This window comes from Manihot esculenta, chromosome 11 (assembly GCF_001659605.2).
Source record: "Manihot esculenta cultivar AM560-2 chromosome 11, M.esculenta_v8, whole genome shotgun sequence".
Classification (NCBI taxonomy): Eukaryota; Viridiplantae; Streptophyta; class Magnoliopsida; order Malpighiales; family Euphorbiaceae; genus Manihot; species Manihot esculenta.
In genome coordinates, this window is record NC_035171.2 from 4,748,468 (window position 1) to 4,771,320 (window position 22,853).

General features: G+C 29.2%; 1 protein-coding gene across 1 annotated transcript; it reads left to right on the plus strand.

Moving 5' to 3' along the window:
- The first annotated feature begins 1,400 nt into the window (after window positions 1–1,400).
- LOC110625470 (proline-rich receptor-like protein kinase PERK10) lies at window positions 1,401–6,016 on the plus strand. The gene is made up of 14 exons (XM_021771070.2): window positions 1,401–1,928; window positions 2,029–2,109; window positions 2,218–2,288; window positions 2,440–2,519; window positions 2,868–2,994; window positions 3,126–3,290; window positions 3,429–3,501; window positions 3,892–4,359; window positions 4,611–4,688; window positions 4,815–4,879; window positions 5,009–5,061; window positions 5,285–5,411; window positions 5,569–5,718; window positions 5,822–6,016. The coding sequence occupies exons 1-14, from the start codon at window positions 1,589–1,591 to the stop codon at window positions 5,897–5,899; spliced, it is 1,956 nt and encodes a 651-aa protein (XP_021626762.2). The 5' UTR covers window positions 1,401–1,588; the 3' UTR covers window positions 5,900–6,016.
- The last annotated feature ends 16,837 nt before the right edge of the window (window positions 6,017–22,853 follow it).

Consider the following 22,853-nt stretch of genomic DNA (forward strand, 5'->3'; position numbering starts at 1 on the left):
AAAAATTATTTTAAAAATTATTTTCTGTAATTTTTTTATGTTTGAATCAACTTAGAAACAAAATAGTGAATGAAAATTATTTTTCTAATTAAAAAAATTTAAAACTTATTTTTTAAGAAAATGGCAACATTTTTCGAAAGAGAGATACTTTTTAGATTTTAATAATCTTATTAATACCTACAATTAAACTTTATATATAAATTATATTAATATTCTTTTATTTTTAAAATTGAAATTAATAATAAAAAATAAATTATTTTTTAAAAAATATTTTCTATGTATAAATTATTTTCTGTAAAAATAAATAAATGGATGAAAAGAAAAATGTCAAAAACGAGAATCAGATTAATTTTAAGTTTTATTTGGTTGGAATAATTTTATAAAAGAATCTAATATTTTTAAAAATTGTTAAAATTTTATTCATTTAACTTTTCTTGACTTTATAATAATTTATTTATTTTAATGTAAGAAAAATAAGTTTTTTTTTTAATCTGATTAAATTATTTTTTAAAAATGAATTTCTCATAAAATAATCCATGAGTTAATTTTACTTCTATCGTTTGGATATATGTCACCTCAAATTCTCTTATTTATATTGATATTTACCTATGATTTAGCATGAATGGTTTTGTAAAAAAAAAAATTTAAATAAATTCTCAAATTAAAAAATTTCAAATTTTTTTATTTTAAATAATAATTTTATAAAAAAAATTAAATTAAATTAAATTCTTATAAAATTTTTAATTTCAAACTTAAGATTAATATTTATTGGACGCATTTCTGTCTTTGAAATTTTTCAGACGATGCCTCGACTCAAACAAGCTTTGGACACCGGCAACTACCGTGGTGGGGATGATTCCAAATTGCAGAAGGCCTATAATTTAAAGAGATAATACAATGTATATAATATTATCTTATTTAAATTAAAAATTAAAAATTAAAAATTTTAGTATTTTATCATAGTATTCAGATTGATTAAAATTAACCTTAGAAAACTTGGGAGTCGATAATATATTATAATCACTTAAAATTGACCCCAAAAACTCTATTGGACGGCAAGAATTCACGCCTAAGACAAATTTCAACAAGTTTTGTTTACAAATTTTCTGTCTCATATAGGCTGAGGAATTATTGGGTGCTCTAGCAATAATAGTTTATCATGCGGAGATGATACAGTGAACCAATCATAATACAACGTATTAATAAAAAAAATAAAAAATAAATTATTTATTAAACACTACATCACTACTAGTTAAAAAAAAATTATTAACTTTTTATTTTCTTTCCAATATGTTATAGTGTTATTGCTGAGGTGGTATCTAATAATTTGCCATATAGTCTCATTAAAAAATATAGGAAACTTCGCCCCATTATCGTCTGTCTCGCAATGCTTAATTAAAAAAAAAATCCATCTTCATCATGTGCACAGGTCTGCTTCCATTTCTAATTTTTTAAACTGCAAGTCTCACTACAAAGACACAAGTCTAGTGGGCAATAAAAATTCTTCAACAACCCCATTCATTATTGAAGTTTCGTCTCTGCAACTGTACGACTTTCAACGGCTTTTCGCTTGGGAACGAGCACTACTATGGCAACTCCCCAATCACCGGCTACATATGGGCCGACGCAATACACTTATGAAGAGCTAGCAGAGGCAGCTCATCGTTTTTCCAACAATTACCGAATCGGCGGTGGTGGTTTTGGTGAAGTTTATGAGGGATTCTTGGATGGTAAAATCGCTGCTATTAAGAAACTGAAGATCCTTCCGGATCAACCGTTGAAGAAAGGATTGGAGCACGAGATCAGGGTCGCTAGCTGTGTCAGCCACCGAAATCTTGTTAAGCTGGTGGGTTACTGTGTCGATGGAGCGAACGTATTGCTTGTTCTAGAGTATTTTCGCAATAAATCCTTGAAATTTAATTTACATGGTAAATTCTCTTTTATTTCTTTAATTATACATTATTAAGATCTCACAAATAATTAAGAAATACGTGATTAAGATCTCACAAATAAGAAACCCATTCTTAGAAAAGAAGAATTTAGATTGGCCGAAAAGAATGAAAATCGCTATTGGTTGTGCTAGAGGATTGGAATATCTGCATCTATACTGTGAGTTGCTTACCTATTGATATTTCTTCTCTTTCATTTATTTTCTATTTTCAATTCACTATTTGTTATTCATTTATTTTTATGAATGATTTTTATTTATATATTTAGGTACTCCCAGAATTATACATCAAGATATTAAACCGGATAATATTCTTCTTGATGATAATTTTGAACCAAAGGTACGTATAATATTGAAACTCTTAAATTAAATTCTATAATTCTCCTGGTATGATGAAGTTCACAATCCTAACCTTATGTTTAATTGTGTTCAATATTAAATTATATGGCATGATGAATATTCTACTGATGCAGTTAGATCATTTTATTTAGGTGGCAGATTTTGGACTTGCATTGTTCTTTCCTGATAATGTTTCTCACATCTCCACATCCAATATTGGTGGAACTGTGGAGTAAGATGCTTTTTTATTTTTTATTTTCCTATTAATTGCATTATTTGATTTAAATCGATTCATTTTAAAAGGTTGAATTTTTTTAATAGACAAAAAAAATTATTGATCAATGGCATCTGACACAAAAAATTAAATTGAAATGATTTTATTTCAATCTCATTTTGATTTTTAATTCAATGAAAGGAAAAAACAGTTTTAATTGAGTTTATACTTGATTGAATTCTAATTTTAAACCGAAATTAATTAATGATTTATATTTAAATTAACAAAAAATTTAATTGTTGTGCTTCTCTAGCAAGAGTTTCTTTTCTAAGAAATATTCTTTAACTCGTACTTTTTAAATTACAGTTATATAGATCCTAAGCATTCTGGACAGGCAACTGATAAATTAGATGTCTATTCCTTTGGTGTGGTACTTTTAGAATTGATTTCAGGAAGACCTCCTACACAAGAAGGCAGTCACATTGTTTCTTGGGTATGTTACTAATCTATAAATAGCAAATAAAAAATATATAATTTGTTTAATTAACATAAGTTATTTACATAAATTTTATTTTGTATGAAAACCTTTCGTTTGACTAATTCTTTTTATTAATTAATTTACAGGCGAAAAATCAAATCATACCAGTTCTGAAGGGAAAACGTACGGATTTAATTGATTCTAAATTACAAAATTTTAATGGAAAGGAAAAAAAGGAAATGATCAGAATGGTTAAGTGTGCTGCATGTTGTGTATATAAACTTTCGGAGATTCGCCCAACGATCAAAGAGGTAAAAATTAACTAGCCATATATTATTTTTTTAGCTGACACATCCCACTGATCAGTTCATAAAATGGTATAATCTTTACAAAGTCTACTCACTAATATTTATCAGCTATAACCTTTTTACTATTGCCATGGCGTGCAGATAGCTCAGGCTCTTGAAGATGAACTTCATCTTAATGGTGTTTGGGATGACAATGACTACAATTTCCTTCAGGGTAACACTAAATTACTATATCTAAAGTTTCAATTCTTATGGCAATTATGGCATTTTTTTTTTGAAAATTTATAATTTAATCTCTAGATTTTTGTCATTAATACTTAATTTTTTTATATCTTGAACTTTAGTTATATGTATTAGGTTATTTCATCCATTTTTTTAACGTTTTGAAATAAATTATTATTCAATTTATAAATATTGTAATTACTTACATTTCACCCTCTAATTTTATAATTATTTATAATTTCATTCATTTTTTTATATTTTTATCTCCCCCTATTTTAGAGTAAAGAAAAACCTAATGGAAAAGGTAAAGAGGGGCGAGATGAAAATATAAACATTAAAATTTAAATAGGTAAAATTAATTTTATTCTCTTCCTTGATGTAGATAATCCTAAGGCCGAGCTCTCTCAAACGACAATGATGAAGCTTCCTAATAATAATAATAAAACTACAACTACGAGAAATCCAACAATAGAAACCACTCGTTTCTCTAACCCTGTTGGAAAAACTTCATTTAGTGGGAGTTTTCAAGCTTATAAGCCAAAGATTTTTACTCATCGAGAATTAAGAAAGGCAACTGAAGATTTCTCCAATGTCAAATTAGTCGGTGAAGGTGAATATGGTGCGGTTTATGTTGGACAGCTAGAAAACAAAACCATTGTTGCCATTAAAAAACTTAAAGATCTTCCAAATAAACAACAGAAAGAAGAATTCGAAAAGAAGATCAAGGATATTAGTAGCCTGAAGCACTCAAATCTTGTTAATCCAGTTGGATACTGCATTGAAAATCTCAATAGATTTCTTGTTTCAGAGTTTGTTTCGCCTAGTAACTCCTTGAAATATTATTTACATGGTGAGTTTTTCTTTCTCCTTCCTATGTATTTACATGAAATTTTTACTTGAATTCTATTTATCATCGATCTAAAATAGAGAGAAATAAATTTTATCTACTTTTTTTTATGAAGAAACTTATATATATATATATATATATATATATATTGAGTGTATGATATAGTAGATCTAGGTAAGTTTTTCTCATATTTATACATAGACATCTCCTACAGCTACAAATATGATTTTAATATCTATGAATTGGCTCCACAGGATCGGAGACTTTGGATTGGCCTAAAAGAATGAATATCGCATTAGGTTCTGCAAATGGATTAAAATATCTGCATAAAGGTTGTGATTATAGAACTATATTAATATATTCTCTGCTATTCTCTGAACTTTATAATTTGTTTTAATATGTATTCACGTGGATACTAATTTATATTTAAAATTTTTTTATTCTCTATATATACACAGGTAAAATTATACATGGAGATATCAAATCAAATAATATTATTCTCGATAATAATTTTGAGCCAAAGGTAATTTAGTTTAATAATAAATTGGAAACAAGGAAAATATTTTATATATATATATATATATATATAATGAAATTTGTGTTAGTATGAAGTGGTGAAATATATTCAACACTAATTATCATTTTTTTTCAGGTTACAAATTTTGGACTAATCATGCATTTTCCGCCAGGGAGAACTAATGATATGTAAGATCAGTTTAAAATAAAAAAAGCAAAAAGACAATCAATTATAAACTTGAACTTAATCAAATTAATATTCTGTCAGAAATGTCTAAAATGTTAAATTTAAATTTTAGTTTTAATATAAGAAATAAAAAAATAAGCAAAAAATAGTAAGAAAAAGCCTTTGGTTAGGCTTATGTAAACATACGTTTATATATAATTGACAATTTAGTTTTTGCTATTGCAGTTATTCATATTCAAAAGATTATAAAAATCTCTCTGAAAAATCAGATGTTTATACATTTGGAGTTCTGCTTCTAGAGCTTGTTACTGGTAGAAATGTTCATGAGAAAGGCGGTAATATTATTAATTGGGTAAGTTTTTGTTTACATTTATATGATTCTTTTGTGAATTAATTTCTTTTAAAAGATATACATCAAATGATTGTGAATTTATAAATATAGTAAAAAAAAATTAAAGCTTAATTTTGATAAAAAAAACTAATAAACATGTTCTTTGATCAATATTCAGGTGAGGATTCGAATTGAAAAAGCTATGAATGGGCAAGTAAGGGATCTCGTCGACAGTAAATTACAAATTTATGATGCATTACAAGTACAGCGAATGATTTATTGTGCTGCAGCTTGTATATATAAATCTACAAAATTTCATTTTGTAATGGTAAAAAGTTTTAAATTTTTTTTTTATCAAACTTACATTTTATTATTCATTCAAAAAATTGAAGATTGACATATCATTCTCTTACCTTTGCAATATTATGCAGATAGTTAAAGCTCTTGAAGGAGACATTCCCCTAAAGGATATATGGAATGAGAATGACAAAAAATCCTTATATAGTTAGAGTAGAATTTCAATTTTTCAATGTATTGATTTCTAGAAGATGTTTTTAATTGGACACTTGAATATGCGGATGTATTTATATGATTTGCTTTATTAGAAGAAAATTATTTATGTGAAATATTTAGTGAATGTTATTAAGACTAATTTTATTTCATAAAAATAAAAATATTTTATACTTTTTTAATATTTGAACAGATAAAATAAAGCCATAGTTAATAAACAATTCAAACAACAAACTTCAAATCAAGATTTGATATTTTTTAATTAGCTAAATAAAATATTTTTAAATTGATAAATTTCAAATCTAATATTTGCAATTTACATTTCAAAATTCAAATATATATATCCAAAGTATTTTAATATAAAATAATAGAGAAATTATTATTTATCGTACAAAATATATATTTTTTAAGTAAGATTTATATAATTTATAATATAAATATATAAAATTTTAGATAAATTCACTATAACATGATATTTTAAATTTATATGAATTCAGCAGTGATGATTTTTTTCATTGTTGTATGTCTTTTACCCTTTTTTTTTTCTGAGTTTGATATTTGTAAATTTTTATTTTTTTATCAATGAAAATAATTTTAATGGATTGATTTATCTTCTCGTATAAAATTAAATTAAATCAAATTTAACGAAGAATAGTGTTGTGCTATGGCTATTTTTGAGATTTATAATTGTTCTCCTGACAAATAACTTCACCATTTAATTCATAGAATTTTTAAAGGAAAAATTAAATAGTTATATTTTAAAATTGTGAGAAATATTTTAATTGATTATAAAAATTATAAATACCAACTAATTAATTTTATCAAAACTTAGAAATCTCTTAGTAATTTTCTTTTTTTAAGAGATCCATTTATTTGTGTTTTATCATCAATTTAGTTCATGGTAGACCGATATAATTTTTAAAGTTTTTAAATTAATAAATTAAAATATATTATTATGATATAATTAAATATATTTTATAATATTTATAATAAAATATATTGTTTATTATAATATAAAAATAAATTAAATATATTTTTATTAAAATTAAATGATATATAAAATATATTTAATATTATACTATAAAAATATAATTTTTTTATATTTAATTTTTAAAATATACTTGATGTTATATTATAAAAAATAAAAGATATTTTTAAAAACATGATAATTGTTTATTAGTAAATATGTTATTGTTATTATATAATTTCAGTGTTATAAATTAATTCTTAAAAATAATAAATATATTTTTATAATAAAATATATTATAAAATTACTCACTGAATAATTTTCACTGAATTATTGATCTCACAAATATTTTATTTTTTTTATTAATTTTAGTTTCTTATTAGTTTGAAATTATTCAAAGAAGCATCCGATTGTATAAGAAATTGACAATGCATATTGATGACCGCTGGATCATTGGCATCCAGACTGAGATCGAGTCTTAGAAGAAAAATCAAATCCAAAATCCATAAGAGTCTACCATGCAAGCAGGCTTATTAGCACACAATCTAGTTTACGGTTGAAGTAGACCGAGTTGACCATGGTCCGGACTCATCAGGGAAGAATCCAGCCCTTTCGACATGATGGGGAGTAGGAAAGCAGGCCCAGCTAAGCCACGACCCTATCAGTACGAGCGTCAGAAGAGAATTAAATGGCCGCGTGACGATGGGAGCGAGCAGGTACACACATACATACGGCTTTATATGATAGCGACATGTGGCACTGTAGCAGGATGGCGGTGTTGCGTCACTAAAGGACAAGGAAAAAGGGGCATGATCCATTCAGCACTAAGTTTTTCCATACACACAGAAACTCTATTTTCTCTTTGGATCTCATATCATCAATTGCCACCGTCTGTGGGAACGAAAGGGATATTCTCGTCACCAGGGTTCTCATTCTTACTATACCCACTGGAATCTCACTACACGAAATCCACATGGCCAATCACAGCAATAATCATACTGAAAATACTCTAAACGATCCGAGTTTTGCTCGGAAAGATTTTTACTCACCGACAACTAAGAAAGGCAATTGAAGGTTTTTCCGATGCCAATTTAGTCGGTGAGGGTGAATATAGTGTAGTTTATGTTGGACGGCTAAAAAACAAAGCCATTATTGCCATTAAAAAACTTAAAGATCTTCTGAATAAACAACAGAAAGAAGAGTTCGAAAAGAAGATCAAGGATATTAGCAGTGTGGAGCACTCAAATCTTATTAACATATTGCATTGAAAATATCAATAAATTTCTTGACTTAGAATTTGTTTCGCCCACTAATTCCTTAAAATATCATTTACATGGTGAGTTTTTTTTTTCTCATTCCTATGTAGTTACATAAAATTTTTACCTGAATTCTATTTATCATGGATCTAAAATAGAGAAAAATAAATTTTATTTAATTTTTTTATGAAGGAACAGCTATATATATTTTTTGAAGCTATTATATAATAGATCCAGATAAGTTTTTCTGGTATTTATACATAAACATTTCCCACAGCTATAAATATAGTTTTAATATCTATGAATTAGCTCCACAGGATCGGAGACTTTGGATTGGCCTAAAAGAATGAATATCGCATTATATAGGTTCTGCAAAAGAATTAAAATATCTACATGAAGTTGTGATTATAGAATTATATTAATATATTCTCTGCTAATTTCTGAACTTTATAATTTTTTTTAATACGTATTGGTTGTAGATAATAATATGTATTTAAAATTTTTTTTGTTCTATATATATATATGTGAAATTATATATGAAAATATCAAATAAATAATATTATTCTGAATAACAATTTTGAGTCAAAGGTAATGCAGTTTAATAATAAATAGAAGACTTTATATATTTGAAACAAAGAAATCATTTTGTATATATATAGTGAAATTTGTGTTAGTATTACGTGGTGAAATATATTCAACACTAATTACCATTTTTTTTCAGGTTATAAATTTTAGACTAATTATGTATTTTCTGTCTGGAAGAACAGATATGTAAGATTTTAGATCAGTTTTTTTTTAAAAAAAAAAAAAACAAAAACACAAGCAATTATAAGCTTGAGCTTAATTGAATTAATATTATATAAAAAATGTCTAAAGATCATAAGTTTAAATTTTAGTTTTAATATAATAAATCAAAAAATAAACTAAAAAATAGAAAGAAAAAGCCTTTGGTTAGGCTTATGCATATATATGTTTATATATAGTTGACAACTTAATTTTTGCGATTGCAGCTATTCAAATTCAAAAAACTATAAAAATTTCTCTGAAAAATTAGATGTTTATGCATTTGGAATTGTGCTTCTGGAGATTATTACTGACAGAAATGTTCATGAGAAAGGCGGTGATATTATTAATTGCGTAAGTCTTTAGTTTACATTTTTTGATGTCTAGTAGCTTATTCAGTACCATTAAGTCGTGATCTTGTTAGTTGAGTTAGGTTATATGATTTTTTTTTTGAATTAATTCCTTTTAAAAGATACACGAGATAATTGTAAATTTATAAATATAATAAAAAAATTAAAGCTTAATTTTGATAAAAAAAAAAACTAATAAACATGTTTTTTGATCAATATTCAGATAAGGATTCGAATTGAAAAAGCTATAAATGGATAAGTAAGGGATCTCGTCGACAATAAATTATAAATTTATGATGTATTACAAGTAAAACAGATGATTTATTGTGCTGCAATTTGTATATATAAATTTTTAAAATTTCATCTACAAATGAAAAAAGTAAAAAATTTGAAATTTTCATTTGCAAACTTATATATTTTGTTATTAGCATTTGAAAAATGAGAGATTGACGTATCATTCTTTTACTTTTGTAATGTTATGCAGATAGTTGAAATTCTTGAAGGGCACATTCCTCCAAAGGACATATGGGATGAGAATGACAACAAATCCTTATACAGTTAGGGTAGAATTTCAACTTTTCAATATATTGATTTCTCGAAGATGCTTTTGATTAGCCACTTGAATATGCAAATGTATTTATATGATTTGCTTTATTAGAAGAAAATTATTTATGTGAAATATTTTAGTGAATATTATTAAGACTAACTTTATTTGAAAAAAATAAAAATATTTTACACTTTTTTAATATTTGAACAGATAAACAAAAATTATTTTATTAATCAAAGAGAAAATGAAACAATAAATAAAGTCATAGTTAATAAACAATATTTAACTTAGTCTCTTGATCGAATATTTTCAAAAGTATTGCTTCCACTCTAACTAAACCTTAATCCCAATCAAGAGGAAAGCTTTGATAATGAAGAGTGTTGAAGCAACTTACAGCTGAATTTGAAGAGCAATGAATAATGATAACATACAAGGGGAGGATGTTAAAATAAATGGGCAAATTTCAATTCAGCTTATTGTTATCGATTTGATTATTACTGTTATAGGTTATAGGAAGTAAATATTAATAGATGGATCAGTTGCTTAATTTTAAGGATTGTATAATCATAAGTTTGATTTTATTTTTTGTTTAGATATTGTTTATCATGTATAAATAGGTTGTAAGCTCTATTGTGACTTACAACAAATATTACAACAAAATATTATCTTTCTACATTGTATCATAGCCTCACTCCTTGAAATTTAAATTTTAGAGGCTCTGTTCATTTGGATTACCTATAAAGGTTAACATTTGGAGACTTAAAATCTGTTTATTTGTGTTATCCATAAAGGGTAACATTTGGAGATTTAGAGTTCTGTTCATTTGGGTTATCAATAAAAGATAACATTTAGAGATTTAGGGCTCTGTTCATTTGGGTTACCTGTAAAAGGTAACATTTGGAGATTTAGGGTTCTGTTCATCGGGCACTATTTATCTGGTACTGTTCACGAGTACTGTTCACGGGTACTCTGTTCTTCTGATCCTTTGTTTATTTTGATTATTTTTTGTTGGTTATCCTTATGGCTGAAGTTAAAACCATACAACTGATGTGATTTTTGTGATAACTAAAATCATGGAACACAAATTAAATAAATCTAATTTTTTGGATTGGAGTAAAACTATCAGTATTTATTTACGAAGTATTGAAATGGATGATCATCTTATCAATGATCCTCCAACTGACGAAACTCGTAGAGATTAGATGAGGGATGATGCTCGTTTATTTCTGCAGATTCGAAATTTTATTTATAGTAAAGTGATTAGTCTTATTAATTACTGTGAATTTGTTAAAAAATTAATGGAGTATTTAGAATTTTTATATTCTGCCAAAAGGAATATTTCACGTATTTATTATATGTGTAAGACGTTTTACTAAGTTGAGAAAATATGATCTCCCGTTCTAGTGCTGAACTTAAATGTCGAACCATGACACAACTCGTTTGTGAAGTGTTGTGGATACGTCAACTATTGGAAGAAATTGGATTCACAAATTCGTGGCCAGCTAAGTTATGGTGTGAAAATCAAACAGTTATCCACATCGCCTCAAATTCAGTATTTCACGAGAGAACTAAACACATCGAGATTGATTGTCATTTTGTTCGTGAAAAGGTCCTGATGTTCTGAGATCCAGAGAATAGGGTTACAGTATGTACGTGTGTAAAGACTTGTTTTTCCCGGATGATCCCTTCCCCTCTTATCCTGTCTCCTTTTCGCTCGGGCGCGTAGTGGTCTCTCTGCTACAGTACTATCTGTCCTGTCATACTGTCCCACGTGTACGGATACTCAGAGACCCACTCCATGTCAAGTGGCCATTTAATGTCTTCCGATGTGCAAACGGGAAGGGCTGCGAAGTGACCGGGTTCGCCATCCTGCCTCCTGTCACGTCACTGGGCCAATCTTCGACCTATCGGGCTGAGACCCATGTGCATCTTGGTTCCCTCTTCATTCCTTTGAGCCTAGCCTGGAGGGACCGAGCTGAATGGTCCTGGGACATTTTCCGGGCTTAGGGCCGATCCTGCTTTCACAAGCCCGGCCTGATTCAGAGAGATGAAAAATCCAGCGATTATCAGGTCCAACAAAAGATAATATCAACAAGACATTTGAATTGGAGAACAATTAGGAGATATCTTCACTGCATGATTAACATTTATGCTCCAACTTAAGGAGCTGTGTTATAGATTATAGAAAGTAAATATATTAATATAGAAAGTAAATATTGATAGATGAGTCAATTATTTAATTTTAAAAATTGTATAATCATAGATTTAATTTTATTTCCTATTTAGATACCCTCTATTATGACTTTTAATAAATATTATAATAAAATATTATCCACCAACAATGACCGCTTAGAAGGAGTGGAGTAGAACATTCTCTTTGATATTCCATCAAAAGAGAAAAATCCTGACCCAATAATCCCTCTTAAAAGTCTAATCCTCCTTCTTAGACTTGGAGCTGAAGCTATATAAGCATCAATCATTTTTTAAATTAATTAAAGGTTTGAGATATTTTCATTTGGATTTGTGAATCGATTTCTGTCTTTACGGGCTTTCAAAGCAATAAATAATGCACGATAAAAATACAATAATTGATCACCGTATATTAAACATGGATAATAAAACAATCATCAGTATTTGATTAAAAAAATATATAATGTGAAATAATAGAAAAAAAAAAATTTTTTTTCCGGTACGAATGATTTGGCCTTAAGGTGTCTGCATCAGCCATCAGCAGTGATTACGACTAGCACATGTCGATGAAGTGATGGTGGATATATCATTACCAATTTATACAAAATTACACGCGCGTATCTCCAGGCCCCACCAGCACATGTCGGCAAATGGCCAATGGGCCGTCGGACTTGACTCCGTGTGTTTGGATTCATTCGTCCAACGACTAAATTAATTCATTCGTCCAACCAGCACAAGATTAATAGTAGATTTTTTTTTCTTTCAAATTTTATCTCTTGAAGTTCTATTTTATTCGTTTAAATAAGTTTCTAATATATTTAAATAAAAAATATATGAGCCAAATAATAAATAATATATAAATAATTTAATATATTAATAAATCCACAACTTGTAACCTTAACTGAATATGAAGATTTAATTAAAGTTACGAGTAGGGGTGTGCATTTAATCGATTCGATTTAAAATCAAATTAAACTGAATAAATTGAAAATTAAAATTTTAATATTTATGAAAATTGAACCGAATTGATTTTAATAAAAGATCGAATCAAACTAAATTTGAAAACCGAAATTTTAATATTTATAAAAATTAAACCGAATTGATTTTGATCAGAAATTGAATCAAACCGAACCAATTTGATTTGATTTGATTCAATTCAATTTGATCAATTTCGATTTTTAATAAAATTTTTATTTTTTATACTTTATTTTTAATATTTTAAAATTTAATTAAAATATTTTAATTTTAATATAATTTAATTTCTCTATATTATTAAAAAATATATTATTATCACTAATTGGTTTGATTCAATTTTTTTTAATTTTTTTTATTAAAATCGAATCGAACTGAAATAATTAAAATTTTTAAAATTAAAAATCAAACTGAACTAAAATAAATAAAAAATTAAATTAAAATTTTAAATTAATTTAATTTAATTAATTTTTTTAATTTAAATCGAATAATCACCGTCCTATATAGAAGGTAATGATTTTATGGTCTGTTTCTGATTGTATTGGTCCGCGTTGTGCTACTTGTCCGAGGATCAATTCTTTGGCTTTTTAGTTGACTCTACTTTTGCTTTGGTCTTTGTTTTGTGATTTTATTTTTCTATTTGTTCAATGTATAAGGAAGTTTCTGAAGTACTTGCTATAATGCCTTTATTATTATTTTTTAATTTTGTATCCATCACCAAGTTTAGTTTTTTGAAAAGATTAGCAGTTGGGATTTAGGTTGGTAGTGTGTACGGCTTTGGTAGTCGCAAAGCATTTGGCTTCTTCCGAGATTAATTTTTATAATAATAAAATATATTTTTATAATAAAATATATTATAAAATTATTCACATAATAATTTTCATTGCGACTATTTCTTTTCTGAAAGTAAATTATTAATTTTATGTTGAAATATTTTATTTTTCATTAATTCTAATTTTTTGATTGTTCAAATAAACACCCAATGTATAAGAAACGGACAATCTATATATTAAAATTTAAATTTTATAAATTCTATGTGAGTATCGATAAAAAAAAATAAAATAGTGTCATGAAATATGAAAAAATTTAAATAATATTATAAAATATTAATTAAAGTTATAAAAATGAAATAATATAAATATTAAATTATATATATTATTCAGTTATTGTAATTTTAAATGTTTATATTATATAATTTTAAATAATATAATAATTAAACGATAAAGAAAATTTTTTTTACAGATATTTTTTTATGATCCCTTTGTAACTCGATACTCTCACTTTTTCCTCTTTTTAAAACTTAACTTTTTCTTTCTTCTTTCTCATGAAAAACTATTTGCGTCAATTGACTATCGATAAAAAAAAAAAGATGTTGTTGTCTCTATTAAGAGTTTCAGAGATATTTCGATCGTTATTTATGATTTTTATATGGTAGGGAGGTTTCTCACGTACAATCCAATACATTTTATTTTTTATAGAAACAAAAGCTTTTAGTTCTCTTATGAAATTTTTTCGTAATTTTTTACATTTTGATGGTTGCTTCTCAATCAATAGACAAGAATTGAAAGGAGGCCCTTCGTTAATGTGGAAGAGTCATGTGTCTGTTTCTGTGGTTGGCTTTTCTTCAAATTTTATTGATTCAGTTGTTTCGAAAGGTAATGTTCAATAGAAGTTTACTAGTTATTATGAGTTTTCGAAATCGCAACGATGACGTGGGTTTTGGAACCTTATTCCAGTTTTGTCTCGTAGAAGCTCTCTTCTGTGGCTTTATTCGAGAGACTTTAATGATTTATGCTCGAGAGATGAGAAAGAAGGATGAGTATTTTTGCCAAATTATTTTATACAGGGGTTTAGACAGACACTTGAGGAGTATCTTTGCCAAATTATCTTTTGCAGGGGTTTGATTTTGAATGATTGTAAATCTTTATTATACTCTATAACTAATATTTCTGTTAAATGAATTTATCGTAACGCTACTCTAGCTACTCATACTTTGGTTAGAAAATCTATTAGGCATAATCGTCTTTCTGTTTGGGATGATATCCCTCTTCGTTTGATTGGATTTTATTAATACAATAAGTAATTTTGCCTTAAAAACGAAATTTATATTATGTAACTTTTGTAATTTTAAATAATATTTTTTAATAATATATATTTAATCTCTCCTGATTTATCATTGATTTTTTTAACCAATCCATATTACGATAAAAAATATTTAACTATTTATAAGTTAAGTAAACATGCTAATAGTACCATCTAATTTTAATATTACAATATTAATATATAAAGAAATAAAATATTATTTATTATAAATATTTATATTATAAATATTTTATCGCATTGCTTTACAATAGAAAGTAGCAAGACCATGAAAGTTGCGAATTTCAGAAATAGTTTTGGGAATGAGCTAATTTCATATTATTTCTACTTTCTTCTCATCAACATGTATTCTTTCGGCACTAATAACGAATCTTAGGAACAGAACACACTCCATCATATAAATGCATTTTTTAATATTAATAACCAGCTCACTTTTTTGCAAGGTTGTCATGACTTGACGAAAATGCTGTAAATGTTCTTTTTCGCTGCGATTAAAAATTAAGATGTCGTCAAAATAAAAAACTACAAATGTGCTTAAGAAAGGACGCAAAACATGATTTATAAGTCTCATAAAAGTGCTAAGTGCATTCATCAAACCAAATAGCATAATCAGCCACTCATATAAGCCTTCCTTAATCTCGAAGGTTGTTTTCCATTCATCTCCCTCCTTAATCCGAACTTGGTGTGTAACACCCCCTACCCGGTTATTTAATTAACTGAGTCGGAGACATTACATTCTGTAACAATTCTCTTATCTTTCCTTTATTTTATATCATGTAAATCATGGCTTTTTTTTTTTTTAACCAAAAAAATCCGGCAGAGTTTCCCCTAAAATATGGACTTAATTCCACCTGTGAAAAGTAATAAATTCAGCAAATGTGAATTTTGGCTAAATGAAATATCTTTTCTGGGACATGTAGTATCTGCAGAAGGCATAAGGGTCGATCCCAAAAAGATAGAGACTATCCTTGCATGGAAGCCACCCAAGAACATTACAGAAGTCAGAAGCTTTTTGGGGTTAGCTGGTTATTACAGAAGGTTTGTGAAAGGATTCTCTCAAATAGCTGCTCCACTGACAAAGTTGTTGCAGCAACATGTCAAGTTTGAATGGAATGACAAGTGTCAGGCCAGTTTTGATCGATTAAAGGCTCTGCTCACAGAGGCACCTGTCCTTACACAACCAATGTCAGGTAAGGATTTTGTGATTTATAGTTATGCTTCTCACAATGGACTTGGTTGCGTGTTGATGCAAGATGGAAAGGTTGATGCAAGATGGAAAGGTTATTGCTTATGCTTCCAGGCAATTAAAGTCACATGAAAGAAACTATCCCACTCATGATTTAGAATTAGCAGCCATAGTCTTTGCATTAAAGATCTGGAGGCATTACTTATATGGCGAAAAGTGTTATATTTATACGGATCATAAAAGCCTAAAGTACTTGCCAACTCAAAAAGAGTTAAATTTGAGACAAAGGAGATGGATGGAGCTGTTAAAAGACTACGATTGTATTATTGACTACCACCCTGGCAAAGCAAATGTGGTGGCAGATGCTCTTAGCAGAAAATATTTGCTTGCACTCAAAGCTATGAATGCTCACTTGACATTGGCTAGAGATGGAGCTGTTATTGCAGAACTGAAAGTTAGGCCCAGTTTGCTTCAACAAGTCCAGGAAGCTCAGAAGGAAGATAAAGATATTGCAGTGAAGGTAAGACAAATACAGGATGGGAAGGACAATGGGTTTGAAATTAAAGCTGATGGTTGCTTGTATTACCAGAACAGAATATGTGTGCCAGACATAACTGAGTTACGGAAGAGTATACTTGAAGAGGCTCATAGTAGTCCATACGCAATGCATCCTGGTAGTACCAAAATGTACCAAGATTTGAAGAAAAACTATTGGTGGCTAGGAATAAAAAGAGACATAGCAGAGTTTGTTTCAAAATGCTTAACCTGTCAGCAGGTAAAAGCAGAGCACCAAGTTCCTTCTGGGTTGCTACAACCAATCTCTATACCAGACTGGAAATGGGATCGAGTTACTATAGATTTTGTCACTGGTCTGCCACTCACACCAAGAAAGAAAGATGCTGTATGGGTGATTGTTGATAGATTGACGAAGTCTGCACATTTTCTACCTGTCAGAACAGATTATTCCCTTGAGAAATTAGCAGAATTGTACATAAACGAGATAGTACGACTGCATGGCATACCTATCTCTATCATATCTGACAGAGACCCGAGGTTTACATCGAGATTTTGGGAAAAATTGCATGAAGCCTTGGGTACCAGATTGAACTTCAGTACAGCTTTTCATCCCCAAACAGATGGATAGTCAGAGAGGGTAATTCAGACGGGAGCTTGTTTTATATGTGGGTCTATGGATCACATTATGAGGGATTGTCCTAAGAAGCAGACAACCTCAGCACCAACAACAGAAAGAACTGCACCAGTAACTCAAAAGACCAGAAGCAAAGGTAGAAGTGAGCCGACAGGTACCTCTAGTCAAAGAGTGTCAGAGACTGTGGATAGACCAGAATCTAGAGCACCTGTCAGAGCCTATGCCATCAAAGCCAGAGAGGATCAGGATTCCCCAGATGTTATCATGGGTACATTTTCTATCTTTGGCCAGTCTGTTCATGCTTTAATAGATCCTGGTTCCACACATTCTTATATTTGCATGCCTATCACAAATAAAGAAGAACTACAAGCAGACATACTAGACTAGGATATAGTGGTAACTAATCCTCTTGGCCACAGTATAGTTGTCAGTAAAGTATTTAAAGATTGTCCCATCTTGATTCACGGTCACATTTTTCATGGAGATTTGATTGAATTACCTTTTCAGGAGTTTGATGTGATTCTAGGAATGGATTGGTTGTTTAGACACCAAGTTTCTACTTGATTCTTCCTCCTACCTTGAATATTTAACTAGGGAAAAGACTTGGATGAGATGGGCTAGCAATTTGGGGTGAAAAATTGGAAGAAAATGGAGTAGAATTGAAAAGAAGAATTTTAGGGAAGAAAAATGGAAGTAACGGGAGAAAGAAAGAAGATGATTCCTAACTCTTTTCTTTTCTTTTCTTTTCTTTTTTTAAATTTATTTTATTTTACTTTATTATTATTATTATTATTATTTTTTGGGATGTTACATGGTGCTAGACGCTTTTAAGGTCGATCTTAGAGAAAACTTTAGATTCGGATAGCTGATCCAGTATATCATCCAATCGTGGAATAGGAAATCGATACCGAACTGTAATTTTGTTGATGGCCTTGCTATCCACACACATTCTCCAAGTCTCATCTTTCTTTAGAATTAATAGGGCAGGTACTCCGCAGGGGACTAATGCTCTCCCGAATATACCCCTTCTTCAATAATTCTTCAACCTGTTCTTGGAGGATTGCACTCTCCTTTGGACTCATTTTGAAATGAGGCAGATTCGGTAATTTTGATCCAGGAATGTGATTAATCTGATGCTGGATATCCCACAAAGGTGGGAGCTTGGAGGATTCCTCCACTATCCTGGAAAACTTTTTCAACAGTTTTTTGACGGGTGGTGGTAAATATGGTGCATCCTCCGCTGCGCCTATTGCTCTCACCAATAAAGCTAGTATGCCTCCAGATTTCTCAACTGCGCCTGATAGTCTTTGCACTCCTGTGGAAACAGCAACAACATTCTTCCGTTCCACTTTAGAATATTTTACAGAACCGGAAGGCAAAATAGTAATCTTCTTTCGATTCCATGTGAATATATATGAATTCTCCTTCCCCTTATGCAAAGTATCAACATCGAACTGCCAAGGGCGACCTAGCAAAATTCCACAACAATTCATATCCACAACATCACAATTAACAAGTTCAGTGTAAGATTTACCGATCGAAATAGGCACATTGCAGATTCTATTGACCTCAATTGTCGGACCTTCCTTAATCTATCCGATTTTGTATGGCAAAGTGTGCGGCTGTGTAGGCAACTGTAATCTCTCCACTAATTGCTTAGCTATCAAATTCTCACAACTGCAGCTATCTATAATTAACTTATAAATTGCTTCTCCTACTCGACACTTTCCCTGGAAAATCTTCCTCATTTGCATCTCATCCTCCTGTTTTATCGAGTATAAGATTTTCTTCACTACATAGGTGATCTCTCCATCTTTAGAACTAGCAATAGATCTATCATCGTCATCCACTTTCTCCTCAGATTCAGCCACCTGCTCAACTACATTAACCTGTCGGCGATCATTAGTAACTCCTCTACATTGTGGATAATTATTTGATCGATGATCAGATTGCCTCCAGCGGTAACATATGTCTCTCGTTGGCTTCTGATAAGGATTGGTTTTGTCTCCTTTGTCTGCTGTAGTGGCAACTGCTTTTTCCTTACTGTCTCTCATTTCTTACATAGTGTTTTGAGGATTGCTAGAATTTACAATCTTAAAAGGCTGCCCGCTGTAATTGCCTCTATACTGCTGCGTCCCTATCGAACCAAAATTTCTGTAATTAAAATTTCGGTTATACTGCTGTCGTGGCTGTCAATCAACACACTCTTCTGTCCTTTTTGCCATCTCAGTGGCGTCTGTCAAAGTGAAAATTGCAACTACTCCCATCATATAGCGAATTTCATGATTCAGGCACCTCCGATAATGAGCAACTTGCTGGGCTTCGTTCTCACAGTTTTCACATCTTGCCTGCAACCTCGAAAACTCATCGGTATATTCATCCACCCTTTGATTCACCTGTACACAGTCATGATACCAGTTATACAAAACCTGAATGTGATCCCTAGGTAAGAATCGTTACTCAATCATCTGCTTCATCAACACCCAATTTCGTATGGGTTCCAGCTTTCTCTGATAGCGTTTGTTTTGAACCGAATTCCACCAGACTGCTGCACCCCTTTTAACTTATAGACCACAATCGGAACCTTGCGATCCTCTTCCACATTCATAATTTTAAAAAAATGTTCAATCTCTGTCAACTAATCAAGAACAGATTCTACATCCAATGAATCAGAAAGTTTTGAAGGTCTATCTTTATCTTGTAACCTTCTTGAAAATTATATTGGGGATTTGGAGGCACAGGATTAGCGACCACAAGATTGGAGACCAAAGAATTGGCGATTGGCTGGGGGCATTCGGCAGCCCTGCCGTAGCACTAACTGTCTGGTCATTTCCTTCAATTATGCCAAAGATGTCTCAATTGCAGCAAGTCACGCCTCTTGGTTGTTTGTCATGGTCGAATTTCGCTCTAATACCAATCTAATAAAGGACTGATTAGAATCCGTCAGAAGTTTTAATCATTATCATTTGGCCAAAATAATATAAGAGAAACAAATGAGTAAAAATTAAAAAATCTTATTAAAATTTTTTGAAAATTAAAAAGTGAGTCTCAAATAATTTAGAAAGTCTATTTATAATAGAAAAAAGTATTAATATGTAAAATTATAAAAATATTTAAAAAAATAATTAAAATATAAAATTAATCTCTGACCGGTAGAATTTTTGTTTTGAATTTTATGACAAAGCCTGCACTTTTAAAAGTCGTTTCGAAATTTTCTTTTTTAAAAAGTTATTGTGAGTTCTATTGGACATCAATAATTAAAATTAGATCCGATTCAAATATGTTGTAAAATATAAAATTAATTATTTTTATATTAAATTATTATTTATCATATAAAATATGTATTTTTAAATTGAATTTATATAATTTATAATATAAATATATAAAATTTTAGGTAAATTCAATATTTTAAGTTTATATGAATTCAGCAGTGATGATTTTTTTCCCGGTGCGAATGATTTGGTCCTAAGCCATCAGCAATGATTACGAGTAGTATAACTTTTACTTTAGACGATGGAGTGAAGAAGAAACAATCCTTCAAAAAAACAAAAAACAAAATCACACGGGCGTATCTCGAGCCGCCCAACCAGCACATGTTAGCAAATGGCCAATGGGCCGTCGGACTTGACTCCGTGTGTTTGTATTCATTCGTCCAACGATTAATTATTATTAAGCCACGTGCTTGAAAATTTTTATATCCCAAAACAAAGCTACTTTTTAATTTAATATAATTAATCAATTAATTCTTTATTTGAGTATTTATATATAAATATATATTACAATGTTGCTTATCTGAAACATATATTATACTGACAAAACTTGTAACCTTAACTGAATAAAGAATTTACAATCTTGTGGTCGGCTTGGTAGTGTGTACGGCTTGGTTGGTAGTGTGTACGGCTTGGTAGTCCCAAAGCATTTGACTTCTTCCGAGATTAATTTTTATAAATTAATTAATTTTTATAATAATAAAATATATTTTTATAATAAAATATATTATAGAATTATTCGCGGAATAATTTTCATTGGGACTGTTTCTTTTCTAAAAGTAAATTATTAATTTTATGCTGAAATATTTTATTTTTCATTAATTCTAGTTTCTTGATTGTTCAAAGAAGCACTCAACTGTATAAGAGACCCATAATCTGTATATTAAAATTAAAATTTTATAAATTTTGTGTGAGTATCTATAAAAAAATAAAATAGTATTGTGAAATATGAAAAAATTTAAATAACATTGTAAAATATTAGTTAAAGTTATAAAAATGAAATAATATAAATATTTAATTATATGTATTATTCAGTTATTAATTTTAAATATTTATATTATATAACTTTTATAACTTTAAATAATATTTTTTAATAATATATATTTAATCTCTTTATCATTGATTTTTTAACGAATTCATATTAATATAAAAAAATATTTAACTATTTATATTTAAGTAAACATGACAATAGTACCATCTAATTTTAATATTACAATATTAATATATAAAGAAATAAAATATTATTTTATTATAAATATTTTATCGCATTGCTCTGCAATATAATAGCAAAGGTCTTGTCATGTAAGGATCCCTCAAAAACTTGACCAAAACCACCTTCGCCAAGGTGGTACTTGTTGGAAAAATGATGAGCTGCTTCTGCTAGATATCTACGTATATCTCCTCGGCCCAAAGGGACGTTGTGATTGGGGAGTTGCCATAAAAACGGAGAGTCCCCAAGTGAGGAGCCGTCCAAAGCTACCCAAGACCCATTACAGCATCGCACCAGAAAAGTTTCTTGGAAGTATTCTACAGTACTAACATTGAGCATGAGAGAGAAAGAGAGAGAGATGGAGGAATAGACAATACAGTACTTTGTTGTTTTTTCTTCATAAGATATAAATTCTTGCTAAAGGCCATCAAGAGATAAGGAGAAGATAAAATGCATTTAATATAAGAGATTAACTCTGAGCGAATTATTTCTGAAGAATTTTAAAAAAAAAAATATAAAGTGTGATTGTGAACTCTACGTATCCAACAAAAAGAGTTGGTTGAGTCTCGTCGATTATTATGTATATTCTGTTCATATTACAAACATTTTATAGAACATAGACTACATATGTAAATCCATCCAGAGCAGATAGATCCTAGTCCTAGTCACTTGTTAATGAAAATTCTTTTGCAGCTAAAAAAAACACTGTAGCCATGTGATGGGTGGAGTTTGTCTCATATGAATGAAATTAATACACGCATGTAAAAAAGTCTCATAGTAATTATTTGGTATTGTAATAATATAGAAAATTATATGTAAAAAAGTCTCAAATGTAATGGATATTATTAATAATGAACGCATTATTTATAGCTCTCCCACTTTCTCTTAGTTCACACCACTCACAAGCATCTCTCAACTCTCATTTGCACATACACAGCAGACAGACGGTACTGAGGCAGATCGACCTGAAGCA

Coding starts and splice junctions, on each gene's coding strand:
- LOC110625470 (XM_021771070.2), top strand. CDS start 1,589: ATGGCAACTCCCCAATCACCGGCTACATATGGGCCGACGCAATACACT. Junction 3,502..3,891: donor TGACTACAATTTCCTTCAGG/GTAACACTAAAT, acceptor TCCTTGATGTAG/ATAATCCTAAGGCCGAGCTC. Junction 5,412..5,568: donor GCGGTAATATTATTAATTGG/GTAAGTTTTTGT, acceptor ATCAATATTCAG/GTGAGGATTCGAATTGAAAA.